This window comes from Mercenaria mercenaria, chromosome 3, assembly GCF_021730395.1.
Source record: "Mercenaria mercenaria strain notata chromosome 3, MADL_Memer_1, whole genome shotgun sequence".
NCBI lineage: Eukaryota > Metazoa > Mollusca > Bivalvia > Venerida > Veneridae > Mercenaria > Mercenaria mercenaria.
The window spans coordinates 5,285,541-5,306,630 of NC_069363.1; the positions used below are offsets into that span (position 1 = coordinate 5,285,541).

At 35.4% G+C, this 21,090-nt stretch overlaps 3 protein-coding genes across 4 annotated transcripts in view; all 3 read left to right on the forward strand.

The window, feature by feature from the left end:
• Positions 1-1,628, forward strand: part of LOC123525543 (eukaryotic translation initiation factor 2D-like) — a 35,573-nt gene extending 33,945 nt beyond the window's left edge. For both annotated transcript variants that reach the window (XM_045304669.2, XM_045304668.2), the window contains 2 exons: positions 677-851; positions 1,487-1,628. In XM_045304669.2, coding sequence (XP_045160604.2) covers positions 677-851; positions 1,487-1,554 — 243 coding nt within the window. In that variant the 3' untranslated portion in view covers positions 1,555-1,628. The remainder of the gene's footprint in view (positions 1-676; positions 852-1,486) is intronic.
• A 2,331-nt stretch (positions 1,629-3,959) lies between these two features.
• Positions 3,960-10,915, forward strand: LOC123523685 (uncharacterized). The gene is made up of 6 exons (XM_045301335.2): positions 3,960-4,176; positions 5,752-5,957; positions 6,169-6,585; positions 7,172-7,531; positions 7,748-7,859; positions 8,128-10,915. Exons 2-6 carry the CDS (start codon positions 5,756-5,758, stop codon positions 10,058-10,060), a joined length of 3,024 nt encoding a protein of 1,007 aa, XP_045157270.2. The 5' UTR covers positions 3,960-4,176; positions 5,752-5,755; the 3' UTR covers positions 10,061-10,915.
• Positions 10,916-15,613: 4,698 nt separating this feature from the next.
• On the forward strand, positions 15,614-20,803 carry LOC123525542 (uncharacterized). The gene is made up of 3 exons (XM_045304667.2): positions 15,614-15,716; positions 17,963-18,086; positions 18,525-20,803. Exons 2-3 carry the CDS (start codon positions 18,038-18,040, stop codon positions 20,510-20,512), a joined length of 2,037 nt encoding a protein of 678 aa, XP_045160602.1. The 5' UTR covers positions 15,614-15,716; positions 17,963-18,037; the 3' UTR covers positions 20,513-20,803.
• Positions 20,804-21,090: the final 287 nt, after the last annotated feature.

Sequence of the window (21,090 nt, forward strand, 5' to 3'; positions counted from 1 at the left end):
GTTCCGCTTCACTGCACAAAATGGCCACCAGACCTAAAAATAGAAAAATCTTATCCGGCTTTTACAGGTCAAACTTCTCTTTGTTTTTAATACAACTTGTTTTGAATTGATTTAGCTTTTCATCAGAGATACATATAAAAATAGCTCTGAAAATTGTTACTGAAGTTTGTTTATGAATAAGCTTGCAGAGATGGGATTTTGTTAAATATGCAGTGGTTATTCTTTTGAGGTAAACTTGTTGGTGGTAGTAAAGAATCCAACAGCACAGTAATCCTTCATTATTTGAAGTTCCATTGTAAAGTTTAACTTCTGAAATTGCACCAGTTACATTTCATGATAAATTTTGAACTTACTTTAACTTCTCTTACATGTGGTATATTTTCATTTATTTCCAAAAGGGGCCTCAACTGGTTGGTTATATTCACTTGCCTATTAACTCTTAGTTTTGTAAAACCCATATGGAAAGTAGAATGCTTTCATATGATGAAGCCATTATGCCTTACGCTTGGTCGGTAGTTCTACCCAAAGTTCCAGCCTGTGCCTTGTAGTGGCATGATTCTTCCTCAACCAAAACAGAAGCTGGAAACTTGCCAAAATAAAATTGTTCTAATATGAGTTAAAAATAAACAAACATCAGTTAACACTTTAAGTTATTTTCACTGATATTATATTACAGGCGACTATTGTGGAAAACCTGGACTTGTTTGGTATAGATGAAAAGACATTTGCCCATACAGTACAGGTGAAAGTAGCATGTAGTGCTTCAGTGGTCCCTTCCCAGCAGAAAAATAAGGGGCCACAGGTTGTTGTACAAGGAAATCAAATTCACTTTGTGGCTGAACTTTTAACAGGTAAGTTCTAATGAACTTAGGTATGTTTAAAGTCGTGATATATGATAGTAAAGGAAAAATGTAACATTTTATTTTCACATGCTACCTTGTAGGGATAAGGTGACCTTGATCTAAACATTGTGACAAGTTGCTTGAATATGGCCTTACCAGGTTGCTTTTAACAGGTGAACATGTTGCCTTTCTTTGAAAAAAGAAAATGTTACTTGAAATAGGAAAGCCAGTTGATTTAAATTTGTAAACTTTCTAAAGATTCAAGTAGTTACTTATATTTGGAAGTAAACTTTTTGAAAAAGGAAATATTTTGTTTATAGTTTCCAAAAGCTCAGAACTTGAAATTACTTAGGTAGATGCATATTTGGTATTTACTTACTAAATGGCAATTTCAAAACATACTAGTGTTTCCCACCAAGATTCATATTTTGTATAAAAAACTGTTGGTTACTTTAACAGCCGGTTAAAGTTTAGAATAACTTGACCCCGGGTCTTTACATTGCAACTTTCTTAAGACCAGTCTAGGAAAGCAACCTTGCCATTGGTCAATTAAAAATGTAGCTAAAAATCAGTCATTTGAGACTGGTTTCCAGTCTAAGTTTTATCACCTCATGTATTAATTTCAGTTTTTCTTTTTTTTCCAGGTTCATACAAGATACCTAGAAAATACTTGAAAGGTGTAGAGAAAGCTCCGAAATCGAAACGAAGATGATGCTTGCCTCCTAATTAGCTTTTCTTTGTTATACAAGGATTGAAATGATATGAAATTAAAATTTATAAATGTTATCACTCATTTTCCTCTTTGTTTACAAGGTATTTGGAATTTGTTTATGAAAATTTTAAGAAAGAATGTGATTTAGTGTCTTTAAAGGGACTGCTTTAGCCTTAAATATATATCAAACAACATAGGATGAGTCTCTATGGTCAGTAAATGATACATATTGTTTTAAAACTAACCTTACATTGGTTAATATATCAAGGTCATTGTGACCTTGATGTCAGAATCCTGTCCATGAACACATGTAGAATGCTTAGGCCTACAGTGGTCAGTTGATGAAAAAAAAAGATTACGTTTTCTTTGGTCAATAACCATGATCAAGAGGATGACAGCAGTTTCAGAGCGTTTTGATCTGTGACATCATACTTCATAGGATGATTATCAGTGGCTTATAGATGACCTTACAGTTTGGTGATCTTAATATCAAGGTCACTGCAACCTTAAGCCTGAAAATAGTTTACGTTCAATAACCTGAGAATTTGTAGACCTACCATTGATTTGTATAGGGTCAGTGGTTGATGTCTCTAGGTCATAGATTAAGATCATTCAAAATGATCCAGGCTTCAAATGTTGGATGCTTACTAGTAGTCAATAGATGACAGCTCAGTAGGTCAAAGGTCGCTCATTGTAGGTTTCAGAGGGTTTCTGATCAGTGGTTGATCGGTTGAGGACTAAGGTCATCGTGACTAAGATTCAATTTCCACTCGATAGTTGAAGAAAGTCTGGGCCCTCAATAGGCAGATTACTTTTATCTGTTCATTAGCGAAAGACGTTGGTATTAACTTTGCTAAAAATGGTGGTGGTAATAAAAGACGGCAATATCCAAACAGAAAATGCCAGCGTCTGAGGGGCATTGCAAAGGGATCTAGAGACTCGATCAGGTGGTAAAACATTCAGACAGAAACTTTTTAAGGCCCTGGGTTTGCTCCCTCGAAGAACGAGATTCAGATTTAGCTATATAAAATATACAACATTCGTCATACTGTTACACATAGCCGGACTTGTCTTTGGTTATAAATACTTATCTCATTTTTGAAAGATAACTATAGTGGTTTAGCCGAGATGTTCTAAAATTTACGAACTCTCTTTGTATTCGTGCGCATATTTCAGCGTTGCGTTCGAGCTTCTCTTGGGGCGTAGAATTCTTCACGTGAAGAAGCCATCCAGCTGGCTTATAGGTCGGTGATTCTACCCAGGTGCTCGCCCGTGATGAAATAATGCCCGGACAGGGTCTTCCAGGAATATGACCTATTTTTGCGTCGTTGTTAATAAACCCAACAAGAAATATTTCAATAGTATGCTCCCGAACGAAACATGTACGCTTTTTTTCTTTAAGTATATTATTTTAAATGATCATGCTTTCGATTAAAAGTTTGATAAAAGGTTGTTTTCGAAATTTCTGGCGAGAGAGCAAAATCATTGCAAAATGAAAAATTGGTGCGGATTATTTTATTTTCACCTAATTCAGCACGTGATATATCTGGTATTTTCATTCCATTTCATTCTGGTTCAATTGGTACCGTCTATTAAAACTTCTTATAAACCACTAAGCGGATTTTACAAAGTTTGGTGAAGAATCTTAACCCCTGCGTGTATATTGTCAGAATTAGAGCCGCTTTTTGTACCAAGAAAAATGAATTTTGCATGCCGTGAAGGATTTTCCATGTTTTAGCCGATGCTGGAAGAACTGTCTTACACCCTGGATATAAAATGACTCGTGTTGTAATGTATGAACGAATGCGTAAATTCATAGGTTACTATAACAAATTTTGCTTAATAGAAAAAAAACATTCGTTTATTTAATTTCTTCTATCAGTTGAAGAATACTGCATACAAGAAAGAAGAATCTCTCACTGGTTGTATGTGTGGATGAAAATATACACGGCTCTCTGGTAGTTGTTTCCGCATTATGTCTCGTTACCGCCTAAACAGATATTTCAATCCGCACCTTTAGACAGAGAAATATTCTTAAAATTGTTTACTTAAACATCTTGTTTTGGTCCACATTTCTTAACTACTGTAACAGCCATCGCTATGAAACATTAAAGATTGTTAATTATCATTAGGTGATTAAGCAGGCAAAAACTGAATTTTGAATCTTTCAGTCATTTTTTATTAAAGGGACATATTTTAGGGGCTTTTAATCTATCCGACATTTACGTAGGAAAGGAATACCTTAAGGGACTGCAGCGAATCCCATTCCCATTAATGTAAAATTGTAATTTGTGTTAAACAGGTAAACAAATAATCAACAGTGAGACAAAAACATGAAGGATTGTAAATAACTAGTGAGAGATCCGGAAAACCATTCCAGACTGACTCGGTCGTCGAAGACTACATATGGCCCATTTAAATGCCATCTTTTTAACTTAGCAATAAGATGTAATGACGCTGACGTTTTGACGTAGAAACGTAACGTCGGTGACGTAATGTGGTCTTGGATACACGACGTCAGTTATGTTTGTTATGTCCAGCTAGTCGGACGAGCACGCATATTTTAAAACCTATTACCAGCTAAGAAATATCTAAATGATACATCAAGCTAACAAAGCAATGGTAAGTAGATACATTGTTTAGTACATGCAAATGTTGTTTTGTTTGGGATATTCATATCGAAGTAATGTTTTAGATATTCTTTTCAAACGTTTAAAACTACAGCTTCTAGATTTAAAATAATTTCGGTATTTACTGTTGATCGCTATTTCTTCAAATATGTAATTTGTGTACAGTCCAGTCATAAGAAATTAAAAATGTAAAACACAAACAAATAAATGAAACATTTAAACCCATAAATTAAAATAAAATTTTGTAATTGTCTTTTTTTTTTGATGATTCATATTAATTAAATAATAATTTCTAAAAAAGGTATAATGGGTGTGAATTAAAATAAATTCATAGGTTTTAAAAACGCCTTCTTTAAAACTGTCTGATTATTTTGACCAGTGTTTAATTCCTTTATATCCTTGGACCCGTTTCACGAAGATTAGAACTGAAGATAAAAATGTTTCACCAAAACATATTTGTCTATTCGTCTATTCAAAAGATTAAGAGTCGAATAAAGATATAGTAGTTATGTCACAACATTGAATTGAGGGCACATTCTTGCGACGATATAAGTCATAGACTATGAAGAGGTGTGTTGAAATAAAAAAAGAAAGAAACAGGCTGTAGCTCTTTATGTCCTTAAATCGAAAGATTTGTCACTTAGTTTTAGCAGTAACTTTGGTGAGCGGTGCGTGTAATTGTTTAAAATGGCGCGACCAAACATGTAGTCTGCACACTTTCATATAGTTTTACTTGTAATCTCTCGAGACTTTTGTCACAGGGTGAGAAAAAAGTGCAGCCAGACCGGGACTCGAACCCGGGGCCTCGGAATACCGTTCCGGTGCTACCAGACCACTCACACATTTTCTCCCCGTTTAAATATTCAAGTCCTGTACCGCGACATACTTCCCCGCTTTATGAATGGTCTGTCGGTTCGGTCAATAGTTAACATATTGAACCTCGGTTCCTCGAACACTAAGTCATAGTTTTAACTATTTATTGGTAAGCCTTTCAAATAAGTGTATGTTTGCATAACTGACCGCTTTATGGCTTGGTTGCCGGTCAGAAGTCCTCGCATTTCACTGTCGTCTTGATTATGCAAACGCTAGAAAGAATAACACGGAACTGAAAGTTCTAAATACATGAGAAGTTTCAAATATTTTTAAAACGAGAGAAATGCTTTAGATAAGAAAAGACAAGACATCAGAAACAGATGAAACACAAAAAATATGTTTTTGAATGATATATTTAAGTAAGATATCGATATGGGAATAGTTTTTCCTATTTGATCATTTTTCTTTCTTTAACGTGTTTTGAAGTAGAATTTGAGAAAAAAACAAGGACCTGATTAATTTGCTCAGTTTATGTTTTCATTGTAACATGAAAACATTGCTTTGATGTGAACTAAAATTGCTTGAAAGTTTGGTAACAGCCCATGAACAAACGGCAAAATCAAAACTGAAATTTTAAACTCATTACAGATAATGTTGATCAGAGAGTAGACTCAGCATATTTCCCATTTTTATAGAGAGCTTGAACTAACACCAGTCTTCATACGTGAGGTGAGCATTATATTTCTATTTCCAGCGTTATGACACGCCGTAAACCACTTAGTGATGCAGATATGACCTCGTCATCAGACGACATCACAGAAAGGCCATCAACAGAAGATCATGTGATCAAATCATCACGTGACATATCTGTTGCTGATCACCATACCCCTGACCCAGCATGCGAAAAAGAGACTCCTGTATTGAAAGAGAAAATAGACGCTGATCCTAGCGTTCAAAAAGGTACGCATATAAGTTGGAAACCTTAGGTATTCATAAGAATAGCTTGTTCCAATGAACCATTAAAGATTAGCAGTCGACTTTATTTTGAGAATCTTTTTTTTTTTTTTAAAAATGATATGTATAGTTTATTCATCATATTATCGTTGAGCCTACAACATATTTTCCCTAAAGGTTGCTTGCCTTGCATTGAAAATCAATTTCATTATTGCAGATGATAACGGGACTCCAGTTCGAAGCATTCGTATCAGTCCAAGATCGATGAATTCTAGAGTGTACGCCCCACTTCCGTTCATCAAGCGTGACATGCCGGCGTCTGCAACCGATCATAAATCTGAACCTATGACAGACGTTGTGACCCCAGTCAATGATACTGTGGATATGTACACTCTTTATATGGAGCATACTTCAGTACAATTACGGAGGATCTATTCACCTGTACCATACAGCAGGCATTGCTTCTCCTATTCTCCAGTCAACTGGCAGAAGCCAGAAGAAACCCCTACACAAAAAGAGAGACATCCAGAAGATCAACAGAAAGATATCATGATGTTAGAGAAAAAACTTCTTTCTGAGATTCCAACGTCGAACGACAACAGTGGAAGCAACTACCCTGTTTCACCTACGAAAGGTAATGCAAACTATAATAAAAAGTTCACAAAGCTTTTTTTACATGTCAAGATTCTTTATAGGAAAGTTGTCGGCATTGTACTTTATATAACAAGTAATACAAAAGTGTGTTTGTGTTGTTTGTTGGGTTTAACGTCGCGCCGACACACTTTAGGTCATATGGCGACTTTCTAGCTTTGATGTCGGAGGAAGACCCCAGAGGCACCTGCCTCTTGGTGCATTGGTCATACAAAAGACGCCTTGGATATGCATGACTTAATATTGCGCCACTGTCTTTTTAGTGCATTTGAAATTCGATAACTCGAAAATCTTTAAGACTTTTTGAAAATATTATGAGACAATAGATTTTGAGAATAACATACATTTTGAGGTGTATATTCTAATCATAAATTGAATAAATGAAGCCGTTTAACAGAACTACAGTTATTTTACCTAAATAAAAGGTCCGAAAGATCAAAATGAGGTATTCCAAAACATATATTTACCATCAATACATTTAATCATATATTTAGCATAAACTTAAATATTTAAAATGTAGCATTTCGTTGATACGTTGCCTTTGTAATTTATTTTCTTTGATTTGATAGCCACTTCAGAAACATTCGTTACCGATGACGATGTCGACACGGTCGCCGCAAGTAAGGCAGCGGGCATGGAGAGAACGCTCGAGAAAAAAGACCCTTGTGGTATAAACACAAGTCCGGAACGCAATTGCCCTAAAGAGAACACCCAAGTGGAAAATGATATCAAACAGAAAGAAAATAGGCGGAAAGAACAGCTAATCAAGATGAAGCCAAGTGAGAAGCAACAGTTCGCAGTAGATCAGGATACAACAGCCAAACAATCGAAAAAGAAAAGTACAAAAGCAAAACAAAGCAAACCCAAGAAGCCATCTAAAGTTCCTATATCTAATACAACTACTGTCAAGGAAAGCAGAGCATCTAAAGGTTAGTTATCAAGTTTCTAATCAGTTAACTCTAAGTACTTCAATATAACCAGCTGACTTTATTTTCCTTGTTTCCTAATATAGTATACTCTTTTGTAACATAAGAAAGCTGTGAAGTTATTTTTCCATGATTCCGTAGTGCTTGTCTTGCGTATACAGCTCCGTCTCTGTTCTCTTAATAATTCATGCTACACATTCATTACTCATTGTCCTTCAGATTCCCAAGAAATGCTGGAGCTGAAAAGGGTATACGAAGCGCACTTGAAAGAGAAAGAAGAATTTGAAAAAATGATCGAGACACGAGAAAATGAGATAAATGAGCAATTGAGGTACCAATCATTTTGTTATATTTTCTGTGTTTTTTTTTCGGTTTAGACTGGTCAATGACGTAAATCGACATTCTACTGTTATACATTAAGACAAAGATTCATACTTCAAAATTTAACTTGGTCTGATGAACTGATAAATTTTGTGAATCTCTGTGTTTGATGTCAGATTAATCGCATCAACAATTTCAAGAGTTCCATACATTTTTAATTTCTACAGCATTGTGAAACAGTATTGACTTATTTATTAATGTACATCATTTTCTTACAGAGAGATGGATGAGGTGATGGAATCAATCCATTCAGAACATGCTGAGATAGAGAAAACAACTGGAGCATTTGCTGATGCAATTAAAGCCCACAGTAACTACAAAGACGAAGCGTCACGAATCAGAGTTCAACATATAGAGCAAGAGATCAGTTCAGATATTTTGTTAGAAGAGAATGCAGACTTGAAAGAGGAATTTCGTGAACTGTATGATAAAATAAATGAAATAAAAGAAAGACGGTGTTTAGGATTACAGGGGTTAAAGCAAGACACAAAAGAAACGGAATGTGCAGTGGAACACGTGAAAGTCAAAAATGAGGAAGCGGAAGCAGAAACTCAAAAGAAAATAGAAGAATTTAATAGTTTGAGAATGTTACTGATGGGCAATGGTATTACGTATGTTAGAAAGGGAACGTTTGCTCAAGGAGTTGATAGTGATGTTTCTCTTCCAATAGCTAGTGTGTCTAAGTCTCCACCACTGAACTCACAAAATATAATTCGTACTGGATTAGAAATTGATATTGCAGACATGGGGAATGTTTCTCCAGATATTGGGACACATCGGAACGATAATATAACTGAAAATGGCAGATTATTAAAGTGGGTTAATGAGCAGCAAAACTTTCCTTCTGGTGAAAATGAGAAACTGTCTGCAGATGGGGATACCGGTGAAAGAAATGATTCTGTTGAGGTATTTGATAATGAAGGAAGTCAACAGCAAGGAACCACAGACGTATACGTCCCAAAGCCTTTCAGTGTAAAACTCACTGATGAAAACATTGGAGAGGGCGATGCGCCAGTATGTGCAGTTAAAGGCGAAAGAACATCAACTGACTGTTGCGGATCGGAAGTACCGGTAAGGCAAATGTCTGCTGCTGAATTTGTAAGACTGCCTGTTGTTCGCGAGAGAAAATCTAGAATACCCAAACCACTTGTGCGGCCTTATGGGCGCGCTGCTAGAGACTGTGAAATACTTAAAGCATCTGAAGGTAGTTCCTTAATGATGACTCAGGATGAAAATTATAAAAGAGATGCTTGTATATCAGATGACAAGAGAAATGTCACATCAAGCTTTGGTTATTTCCATCCAGAGATTGAAAGATCTGACCGAACGGACGTAGAAAGATATGATTATATCAAAAGCTGCAGTGTTGTTTCAGAACAATGTCGAGAGTTTAAGGGGAATACAATTCGTAGGACAGATGGTAAGCTTAGCAAACGTTCCGTAAAGAAACACGAAAATGCTCCAAAAAATTGCAAGAAGACAGAAATAAAATCAAAGATTGACACTGGATTACAAAATCGACCGTTAAATGCCACGGTGAATAAACCGGGAAACACTGTACATTCTGTTACAAAAATGGACAAGTCTTCTTCTAGAAATGACACGAAGACAGAAACAGCAAATAAGAAATACAGTAATATAAGTGTCATCACAAACGTCGGATGTAAGCCATCTGGCGAAAAAGCTAGGAAGCCCGATCTCCCACCATTGAAAAATGTGTCTGTGGCAGCAAAGAATGCCGATAATGTACCAAGATCGTCTTCGTCATTTGGAAATAAAACACCTCTTCCAAACATAAAACCAGCCAATCTACACAAAACTAAAACACTTCTTACAAGCGTAAAATCAGCAAACCAGCAGAAGGACCTGAAAAGAGCACCTGAAAAAAGAGCGATTACGCGGCCAGTGTTGCCTCCAATAAAGTCATCAAAAGCTGATCCCCATAAAGGACCATTTGCAAACGCAGAAACGGACAATAAAGCAACACAAATTTCGTCAAAGAACCATACACCTAAAGCGAGGCGGGCCTCGTTTTCTCCTACACCACCGACTAATGCACCTAGATCTACCAGAAAACCAAGTTACAGAACGCAAAAATTGCAAAGTTCGAGACAAGACGATAAAGCAAGATTTTCCTATGAGAGGGCATAAATGACTTATTTATTGTATGAAGAAATTTGATATCTTGATTACCATTAGGAGATGACATTTTGTATTATTCGTACTAAACGGATTACATGGGAACATATATTTCAATGATTTGTTTTGATATCGTGAAAAAACAACAACAACCCCCCCCCCCCCCAAAAAACAAACAAAAAACAAAAAACATACATACACCTAGACTGATTGTTATTTTGTTATTGCTATTCCCTCCCTTTTTAAGATCGCATGAATTTTAGACATTTCTTAACAACCAGTGAGTGCCTTAGATAATTATGTGCTATTTACAAATAAATATACAAATGTATCACTTCCTAAAGCCATGTGTCAACCTTCATCTATCCACCAAACGGCAACAGATTGCACAGAAAACATTTACTGAAGATTATATATAACATTTAGAAAAACTTTGAGGAAATCTTAGATTTATATACTTTAACTGTTCTCAAAAAGACTGACTTACATGGACCATAACTCTCGCGATAACTGTTATCAAAACAGATATGGACGTTTAAGGGACATACCTTTACAAGAAAATCAAAATTTCAAACAAAAACAATTACAGTTCTAGCTAGATCTATATATGTTAAATATAAAAATAAAACATAAAGCAGAATAATTCAAATTCATAATTTATTTGTAAGATGGAATTTCCTCTTTTTAGAGTTAATTTTCTTGGTGCCACTAACTGTTTAGAGCGCCTTATTACATCAAACCATTTGTGTGTTTTTAAATCTAAATACCGTCTAGAACTTACTGAATCATTCTATTTTTACTTTTTATTTATACATGTGATTACTAACTTTTTTTATAAATCTGGAGGCGTTGTGTTGCATTATTGTGCACTACTGTTGTAACGCAACAATTGTTACCTTGCAAATACCTTCAAAATATCTTTTGAAATATGTGTATGTTTTTCATTTTAAATACACTGATGAGATAAGAAAAAGTGTTCGAAAATTGTTTGCCCATGTGTATTATGTTCATCCGAATTTGCAGATCATCTCTACCAGATTCCTTTAAGACAAAAACATAGCTTTTTAACACATCTTTGAGAGACATAATACACCATGCATGCGCATGTTTATGTAAACTTTTTAAAGAGATAATTGTGTCGTTTTAATCCGAAACTTGCTACTTTCACCGGTAACTACCGCTTGGTTTTGTATGTTACATCCCAACAGAGTTTTGTAACATATTCTTTTCCGTTATAATTAAGAAAGAACTTGTGAACAGATGGATAGTTTTAAAATGAAACATAATTATAACCAAACAGAAAATATTCTCGCTGCATATGCATTAAGCCTTACACATTCTTGTGATGACTAAGCAAAGCGAGAAGATTTTTTAATGTTGAACTGTGGTAAGCGTTACTATAGAAACGCACGCTGATAAGAATCTTGCATGTAGACAAGCTTTATAACCAACTGCAATTTAGATGGCCTTCTCGCCAAACATCGTGACGACCTTTCTGTTGCTGGAATAGAGGCTCTCTGGCTTGAAATAAATTTCAGACATCGTGTCATTCTTGTAGGAGGCATCTATCGTCCTCCGGATTCAAATAATCAGCAATGGCTTCTTCTTGAACAGTCCATAGACCAAGCTTTTAACCAACCTTGTGATAATATCCTAGTTGCTGGTGACTTTAACATCAACATCCTAAACACTCAGACAAACAAGATATCAAATCTAATTTCCTCTTACCAGGCAGAACAATTAATTTCATCACCAACACATTTCACAGAAAACTCATCCTCCCTTATTGATCTCATTTTTGTTAAAAATAATAATCATGTACTAACAAGCTTTGTTGCCGATCCATTCATTCCTGACATGATTCGATTTCACTGCCCTATTGTTGCTGTTCTTAAACTAGACAAACCTATAAATACTACATTCAAAAGAAAAGTATGGTTGTACGACAAAGGTAACTATGATCAATACAAAACAATACTGCATAATACTACCTGGGACACCATAATAGAAAACACTGACCTTAACAAAGCCACTGAAGACATCACACACGCAATATTAACTGCAGCACAACAATCAATTCCAAATAAAACAGTCACAATAAGACCAAACGACATTCCTTGGCTAAATAACACGATAAGAAAGGCTATAAGGAAGCGCAAGAAGTTACACAAAACAGCAAAACGACTTAACACTGAACAAGCTTGGACAATGTTTAAAACAATACGTAACGAGGTTACAAAACTAATACGAATATCAAAACAAAACTACCAAAATAAACTCATTGAACAAGTAAATTCAAACACAATAACAGCGAAACTTTGGTTCAAAACTGCTAAAAAACTAACAAATAAAACAACAGCTCAGACAATTCCAACGCTACAAGACCAAATACACAAGCATCTACAGACCAAGAAAAGACAGAACTCCTTAACCATTTCTTTTGCTCACAATCCACCATAGATGACACTAATGAAATTTTGCCACCATGCCCATCCTCTACTACAGCTACCCTAACGAATATTCTTATTACACCAACAGACGTCTCTGATGCTATATCCCTCATTGATCCATCTAAAGCATGTGGTCCTGATCTCATCAGCCCTAAACTTCTTCGAGAAGGTAAGGCAGAACTTTCTGAACCTCTTTCCAAGTTTTTCAATAAGTTATTGTCGCATTCCTTCTTCCCCTCGTCCTGGAAACTAGCAAACGTTACTCCAGTTTTTAAAAAATCAGATCCCTCAAAACCTTCGAACTATCGACCAATCTCCCTTCTAAGCTGCATAGGCAAACTTATGGAACGGTGTATTCACAAATATCTCTACAACTATCTCACTCAAACAATCTTCTTACTTCTCTTCAATCAGGCTTTATCAAAGGTGACTCTACAGTGAACCAACTGGTATATCTTCATAACGACATCTGCAATGCTCTCGATAACGGCAAAGAAGTTCGAGCCGTGTTCTGTGACGTTTCAAAGGCCTTCGACAGGGTGTGGCATCGCGGACTTCTTCATAAGCTATCCTCTCTAGGTATTAAGGGCTTACTTCTTGACTGGATAACCTCATACCTTTCCACGCGTAAGCAGCGAGTTGTGTACGCAAATGCATTTTCCTCTTGGTCGACAATCAACGCTGGTGTCCCGCAAGGATCTATTCTAGGACCTTTGTTATTCCTAACATACATTAACGACATTGTTTCAAACATCGGTTCTAAAATTCGTCTTTTTGCAGATGATACTAGTCTTTATATCATCGTAGATGATCCAGCTTTAGCCAGTACCACTCTGAACACTGATCTTGAAACTATACACTCTTGGTCCAAAGCATGGCTTGTGACATTCAACCCATCAAAAACAGAATCCATGATCTTTTCAAGAAAACTCTACAAACCCAATCATCCTCAATTATATATGAACAATATACCAATCACTGAAGTGACTGAACACAAACATCTCGGTCTCACCTTTTCCTCGGATCTAAAATGGTCCTCACATATATCTATTACTTTGAAAAAAGCTTGGCAACGAATTGGAATAATGAGATCCCTTAAATTTCTATTAAATCGACAAAGTCTCGAACGAATGTACTTTTCATTTATTCGTCCAATCCTGGAATATTCTGATGTTGTTTGGGACAACAGTACAGAAGCTCTTAAGAATGAAATCGAGGCCGTCCAGAACGAGGCTGCACGTATAGTCACCGGTGCCACTAAACTCTGTAACATCCAGAAACTCTTATTCGATCTCGGTTGGGAACCTCTGACAGAACGACGAAAAAAACATCGCCTTGTTTTGTTCTATAAAATGGTCAATGGTCTATCACCCGCCTACCTGTCTTCACTAATTCCTGAAAACCAACATAATATCAATACTAGATTTAATCAAAGAAACATCAGAAATATCCTCTGCCAGTCACATTCATACAAATCTTCCTTTCTTCCTAAGACAATAAACGACTGGAACTTACTTCCTCAACATATCAAATCATCTCCTTCAGTCAATGACTTCAAATCAAATCTGAATAAAAACCTACCCAAATCAAATCCTTTATTTAATGCTGGATCCAGAAAAGGCCAAATTCTTCATGCTCGATTACGTCTAGGTTGTAGCTCCCTTAACTATGACCTCAACCGCCGAGGAATCACAAACACCGCTAGATGTGATTGTGGTGAGATAGAAACTGTCGACCATTATCTGCTCCATTGTCGAAAATACCAAAATCTTCGAACTGACATATTTTCCAATCTCCAATGCGCTTTAACTCTTAACAATCTACTGTATGGTGATGAACATCTATCTTATCAACATAATATTTCCCTATTCACTGACGTTCAACGATTTATCATCTCAACAAATAGATTCAGTACATAAGCTGCGACAATCAACATCTCCCCTCTCCCACCCCCAAACGACGACGAGAGACAATAGCATAAAAATGCTCGTTAATTCTTCAATCATCATTAAAACACACACACACACACACACACACACACAAACAAAAAAACATAAAAAAACCCACCCCAAAAAAAACACACACACACAAAAACTTTGCATTATGCATTTATTTTTCACATTCATATTCCGATTAACACAACATGATACACATACTTACACAGCCTAGTTACTATTCTTCATCTAACCTCTGTTTTTCTTATGGAGCGGAATTCATATAAGTTTTAAGTAGCTTGTTTTCCAATCCATTCGATTGAAAATTTCTTTGTTTGTTTGTTTGTACTATTTTGATTGATGTATGTCTTTTTATCAAACTTTGTTAATTTCAATATAGTACTCATGTTTGTATATACAATTTGTGGAAATAAATACAGTTTAAACTAACTGCAATTTACCTCAGCAGGATAAAAAAGAGTTAGCACAGATATGCTTTTAATCCATGCAGATAATAAATTATGCTGTTGCTTGCGGGTTAACGATGATACAGATAATAGCATTTTATTTGAATTTGACGGAAAATGTCCGAAAAGCTCCAGCAAAGCTAAACATGAGCATTTCTTATTTTTCTAACTTTACTAGAACTATTCATGTATAAGTCTAATGAAAAATATGTTGTTTTTTTCCAAAACCGTCTTCAGATATGATACATGACGGGATAGCATTGCAACATATTTTTGAACGAAATCGGCATTCTAGAAGATTATTTATACTACAGTCACTTTTTTTTTCGCTTGCAAGATGGTTTCCAGTGAATTGCTGGGCAGTTTCAATTTTTTACCATCTGGAAATGAGCAGCTTCTTTTTTATCGGCTCGTATAATCTTCCACTATCAGGAGTTTTGCTGAAAGGGAAACCAGCGTGTTTAATGGGATACAACTTTGCTATTGCGCTTTGATTGCTGTTCTAGATTATTTAGGGGAAAGACGTAATAAGCAAGTTCTGTTATTGTTCTTCTATAAGTTTACAGCATTTTGTATTATTTTTTTATCATATTACAACATTTTTGCATATTCTATAAGTTGTTGATGCAGGATTGTCCTCCTGGTACCATTGTTATACCTTTACGATTGTAGTTTTCGCCTGCAGGTATAAAGCCAGTCTATAATGCGCAATAAGCGCTTGTCAGTTCTCATTGAACATTAGACGAAGCAGGGTATGTAGTTTGATTAAAAAAATCTTTATGGATTAAAAATAACAGATTAAATACATACATGTTTGGTAAGTCATTTTCTTCTATACACTTTTTTTCTAGCACCGTCGAGACCTATTTTTATAATAATTAGTTCCCGCGTCGAAACTAAATAGCCATTTCTTTGCATGAATTACAAATTACTATTCTGTGATCCGCGTGGATAACAACAAATAACTTTATGTAAGCACATAACTATGACAAAACTGTAAACATGATCATTTTGTATATATATGAGTACCGGCAACTATGAACTGTTAGGTAATAAAATAAGAATATAAGTAAGGCTAGTATGTAAGTACTTTAGGGTATAGCGGATTTTAGGGTATAGGGGATAGGTTGATAAATTTTGCATTTAGACTTGAATTATTGTATAAATTTTCATATCATTCTTTTACTGGCATGCAGATAGACATTCTGACATACATTTTAAATGATTGCTTGTTGTGTTATTTTTCGTATGTTATCAAATACAAATCGAGGCTATCCTTTATTGTCTAAATGAGTGTGTATGTAAAAAACATCATTGAATGAAAAGTATTTGATAGAAATTTAAAAAGCTGAATGTTTTTGAAAAGAGAATATTACTTATTATTATTCTGATTTATAGTAAATAATATTGGGAAGTTTGTTTAGATGTGGATTTTAAACTAATAATGGAAAAAATGACGAAAGCTATCCTGTACACCCTAAACCAGCACGTACGTAAACAATAGCATGGAGAGAAAAATCACATGAATTTCTATTAAATGCTGAAATGTTTTGAAAAGAATAGCTGTTTTCTGTCTGATATACAGAAAAAAAAAACTACTAAATTTTGTTCCTTTGAATTAGTATGCAAGAAAAATTAGTTAGCTATCCGCTATATATACCCAAAAGCACTGTATAAATTTTTGTGGGAGTGCTGTGTTAGTTTGTGCGTGTACGGAGGGGTGTGTTTTGTACGAAAAATGCTTCATCTGTTTATTTAACGTTAAATTAATTGGTTATTTAAAGTTATATGTGAAAAACTAACACAAATGTTGCAGCTGTGTTATCTAACGTCTGTATGACAGAAACATGCGGAATCTATATTATGATAGGGCCTATCATACAGATAAGATCTGCCACATGTGGTATGCAACTAAACATATGCAGATTAAGAGAAACGCCGGAAATTTTACTTACTCTGTTCGTACTATTTTACTTTATCCCGGTTTAGATCCAGTAATTGTATTTGTAAACATTTTTATTCAAACCTTATACTATTTTATGCAATATGTATTTTCTTTCCCCCCGGCAGCAGGCGGAGTAAGGTCCCTTGCGCATGCAGCTCTTTTTTTAGGCTCCCACACATAGATGTGTGTATTTGTGGGGTGGGGATCATACAGCGTTGCTGTTGTTCCGAAATTATACAAACATCAAAATTATTACTAATTAGAATTTAATTGTGCAGTTGAAGTGTGTATAAAGGTCATGCTTGCGAAAGCAAAACCAAACGCAAAAAAATAGATGAATAAAATAATAAATAAAAACCAGCAACAACAAAAATAATATTGGACGTTAGTTTTTGTGCAGGTGATCTTTATACAGTTGTTAAAATTTACTGTAATATTTTTTAAAAGATATTGTACAAAATTGAACTTCTTTAACGATGCAATGCAACTAAATGCCATATTCGTTGTAAAGAATCAATATCAATATATTTGCAAAAGCATGATAAATAGAATTAAATACAATAAAATATATTGTCTCCACAGGCCACCTCCTGGAGTACTGGACGGTACTAATTTCTCACAAATGCGTTTGACAGGTATTTCAAACTAAATCATGATGCCCCCATCGCGGGGGCTGAGCTATTAACCGGTATATAATCAACGAATTAGTACAAAAAGTTCGATTTGTAAATCATCATAGAATGCAATATAACAGAACTATGCTGAAAAGTATAGTATTTTACAGTGAATGGTTTGCCTTGTTTAGATCCTATACAGGCTATTATTAACTGACTTAACATGAAAGGGCGTTCGTGGCAGAGAGGTTCAGTTCTCTGACTCCGAATCACACAATCCTTACCTTAGTGGGTTTGAGGCTTTGAGGAAGACATCCAACCGATTTGCGGAAGGTAGTTGGTTCTAAGTAACTATATGTATGAGCTATATGCCTGGAGAGGAACCGGTCTTCTTTCTCCACAATTAAAGCCGGATAAATGCTATACGACCTGAATTAAGCGGTCTCCTGTTCAACACACACACACACAAGAAGCATTTACTAACATGGACCTTTTTATTTTCAGACACTGTAATTGGCTGTACCCGTACTTCGTTGGATCGTTGCAGATATATCACAGTGAGCCAATCTATCACGTGGTATGATCCTGATACAGGATGATATCTGGACCCGCAGACACCTGAAAAAAGGTTTGCTAATTTCTTTTAAAAGTATTACAGCTGGTTGTATAAATTGTAATATCACATACTCCATCAACAAAGTCTATACATTTTTTTTAATTAAGAAAGCTGATTTGATTATTATTTTACGTTTTCAAGCTCTTTTCTCGAGTTTTAGGTTTATAGCATATATAACCCTCTTTATGATTCATAATAAGTTATTAACGCGTGTTGTGGAACGGTTTGGCCTCGAAAGTGTGAAGCTGGATAATGATAGGTAATATACTACCTGAGTGAGTAAATCGGGGAGAGGAAAGATTCCGTAATTTAAAAGTCTCGGGACAATAACATACATGTATGTCAATAATTATAGATTCCTTTATTCTTTGCATAAAGAATTAGTATCCAGCATTTTCTGAAGGATTATTGTCTATTGTTATACTAATCGCAAGGTTATTTTTTTTACAGAATCCGCCAAAATGTCATGGATAGTGCGAAAAGTACGCCGACGGATTCTGTTTGTCTTGGTGGTGTTGATGGCAGGACTTTTAGCATTTGAATACACACGTGGTATAAGTCCATCCAATGAAAAATCAGATAACGTCGTAAGCCGTAACAATGCGACAACAGGATCACTTCTCGTGGATATGCCATTTTGCAAAATCCCGAAAGTTGATCCATACGATCCCACAATTCACCATATAGTGAGGAAGATCGGACGCCGACGTTGTCCACAGAATGCGTCTTTGACCTATCAAAGTGGCCTTGACCTGAAGATCAACTGGACTGCAGTTAGACTGCCTCCGTATAATGGGAACGTTATGTACTGCGCTTACACTCCGATATACAGACCCATGCACGAACCGACAAACAACAACTACTTGCGGTATCTGGATGAAAAAGACCCTTTTAACGATTCAATTAAAGTCGAGCACGAATTTGTGAAAGTAAATTGCTATGACAACAATGAAAATATCGTTTATGTCAATTTTCATGCATTCATACTGCCAAACAGAACTCTAGATAAAATTTACAATGAAAGAATTATTAAACATGTTATGAAAGAAAAAATAACTGAACGCTTAAATGTAATGATGATAGGAATGGATTCGGTTTCAAGACTTAGTTTTATGCGACAGATGGTCAAAACAAAGCGATTTTTAGAGGAAGAACTGGGAGCTTTTGATATGATGGGCTACAATAAAGTAGCTGATAATACCTTCATAAATATAGTGCCAATGACTTTTGGGAAATTCGCACAGGAAATGCCTTGGGATGAAAGTAAGACGTCACAAACCTTTGACCATTTTGATTTTATGTGGAAACAATATCGCGACAGGGGTTATAGAACGTTTTATGCAGAAGACGCACCCGACATAGCTATATTTGACTTTCTCAAAGCAGGTTTTAAAACGCCCCCTACCGACCATTTTAACAGACCAATTAGTATTGCTATGGAGCTAAAAGAAAATCTATGGTTTAACAACCATCACTGTTTTCAAGATCGCCTAGAAACAGATATAGTTTTAAAGTATATGTATGATTTTGCAGAGACATACAAGAACGATCCATTTTTTGCGTTTACTTTCATAACAAGATTATCGCACGATGACGTCAACAGCGCGGGCGCAGCAGACGAACCCTATTATAACTTTTTCAAAAGTCTCCATGAAAAAGATCTTCTGCGAAACACGGTGGTTTTCTTCTTTAGCGACCATGGAATGAGATTTGGTAAAATAAGGGAAACGTACATCGGGAAGTTGGAAGAACGTCTGCCATTCATGTATATCGTTATTCCAAAATGGCTTCGTAAGTCATATCCCCACATTCCAAAGACATTAAAGACAAACCAAAACAGACTTTCTACACCATTTGATGTATATGAAACTCTACGAGATATTTTGTATTTTGATGGAAAATTGAAAGTCGCAGACGACAATTCGCGGGGAGTAAGTTTTCTCAGAGAAATTCCCATTTCTCGGTCATGTGACAAAGCTGGGATATTACCTCATTGGTGTACGTGTTTACATCATGAAAAGTTAGAGACCAATGATGATGTAGTTGTAAAAGCAAGTTTTGTACTTCTTTCTGAAATTTTAAATGAATTACGGGAATATAAATCAATTTGTGAAGACCTATCTTTACATAAGATCAGAGAAGCCGTCCGATTAGTCGAGTCTAACGATGTTTTAAAATTTGTCAGTGGAAAGAAACTTGAGGTTAAACAGTCCACAGTAAATCATGTTGGCAATAAAGCAATTGAAGATATTCAGGTTGTCATAGAAACGGTGCCTGGTAATGCATTGTTTGAAGCGACAGTAAGGTTAGACACATTTCACGAAAGCTACAAAGTTGTAGGTGATATAAGTCGGATAAATATATACGGCCATCAGTCGGATTGTATAGATGTATTTAAACTGAAGAAATATTGCCAATGTAAAGAAATAGACACGTAATTTGATATCATGCATCTTTTTGCTAATAGTGAGAGAGAATCACAGTTATAAAAATTTGTTTTGAGATATATAAGTGCTATCTTATTTTGAGAGACTGAGAGAAGCACAGTGATTGATGAATGACAAGAACTTCATTTTGAGATGCATTTGTGTCGATACTAAAAGAAAATCACAGTGATAAATCTGATATAACAATATATATAAATGAACGACAAAAAGAGATACATTACCAATGAAACTTGCAGGGTAAAACTTTTTTACATTGAAATGAATAAACGCGATAGACATTGCCATTGCGTTTGTTAATAGATACAGATAGGAAAAAAATGTTATTCAAATTATATTTGAAACAATAGCAACAACAAATAGACAAGATGTTTTTCTCAGATAGAAAATTATTTGACTAGTGATCATACTACCAGGACAATAGGCGTTCGATTCCCATCACTCCTCTAAGTGAATGATATTTTTTTCGATGGTTCTACTGACTTGTGCACAATCATCTTTGAAATTCCTATACTGCTCTAGTCTACATTGCGGGTATATATTTGTGTTTTTTTTTTTGTTATTATATGTTG

What these genes read in the sequence shown, in the direction of transcription:
- LOC123525542 (XM_045304667.2), top strand. Translation starts at nt 18,038, where the DNA reads ATGATCCTGATACAGGATGATATCTGGACCCGCAGACACCTGAAAAAA. An exon ending in CCGCAGACACCTGAAAAAAG is followed by an intron (nt 18,087 to 18,524) that starts GTTTGCTAATTT and finishes TTTTTTTTACAG; the next exon opens with AATCCGCCAAAATGTCATGG.
- LOC123523685 (XM_045301335.2), top strand. Translation starts at nt 5,756, where the DNA reads ATGACACGCCGTAAACCACTTAGTGATGCAGATATGACCTCGTCATCA. An exon ending in TGATCCTAGCGTTCAAAAAG is followed by an intron (nt 5,958 to 6,168) that starts GTACGCATATAA and finishes TCATTATTGCAG; the next exon opens with ATGATAACGGGACTCCAGTT. An exon ending in GGAAAGCAGAGCATCTAAAG is followed by an intron (nt 7,532 to 7,747) that starts GTTAGTTATCAA and finishes ATTGTCCTTCAG; the next exon opens with ATTCCCAAGAAATGCTGGAG.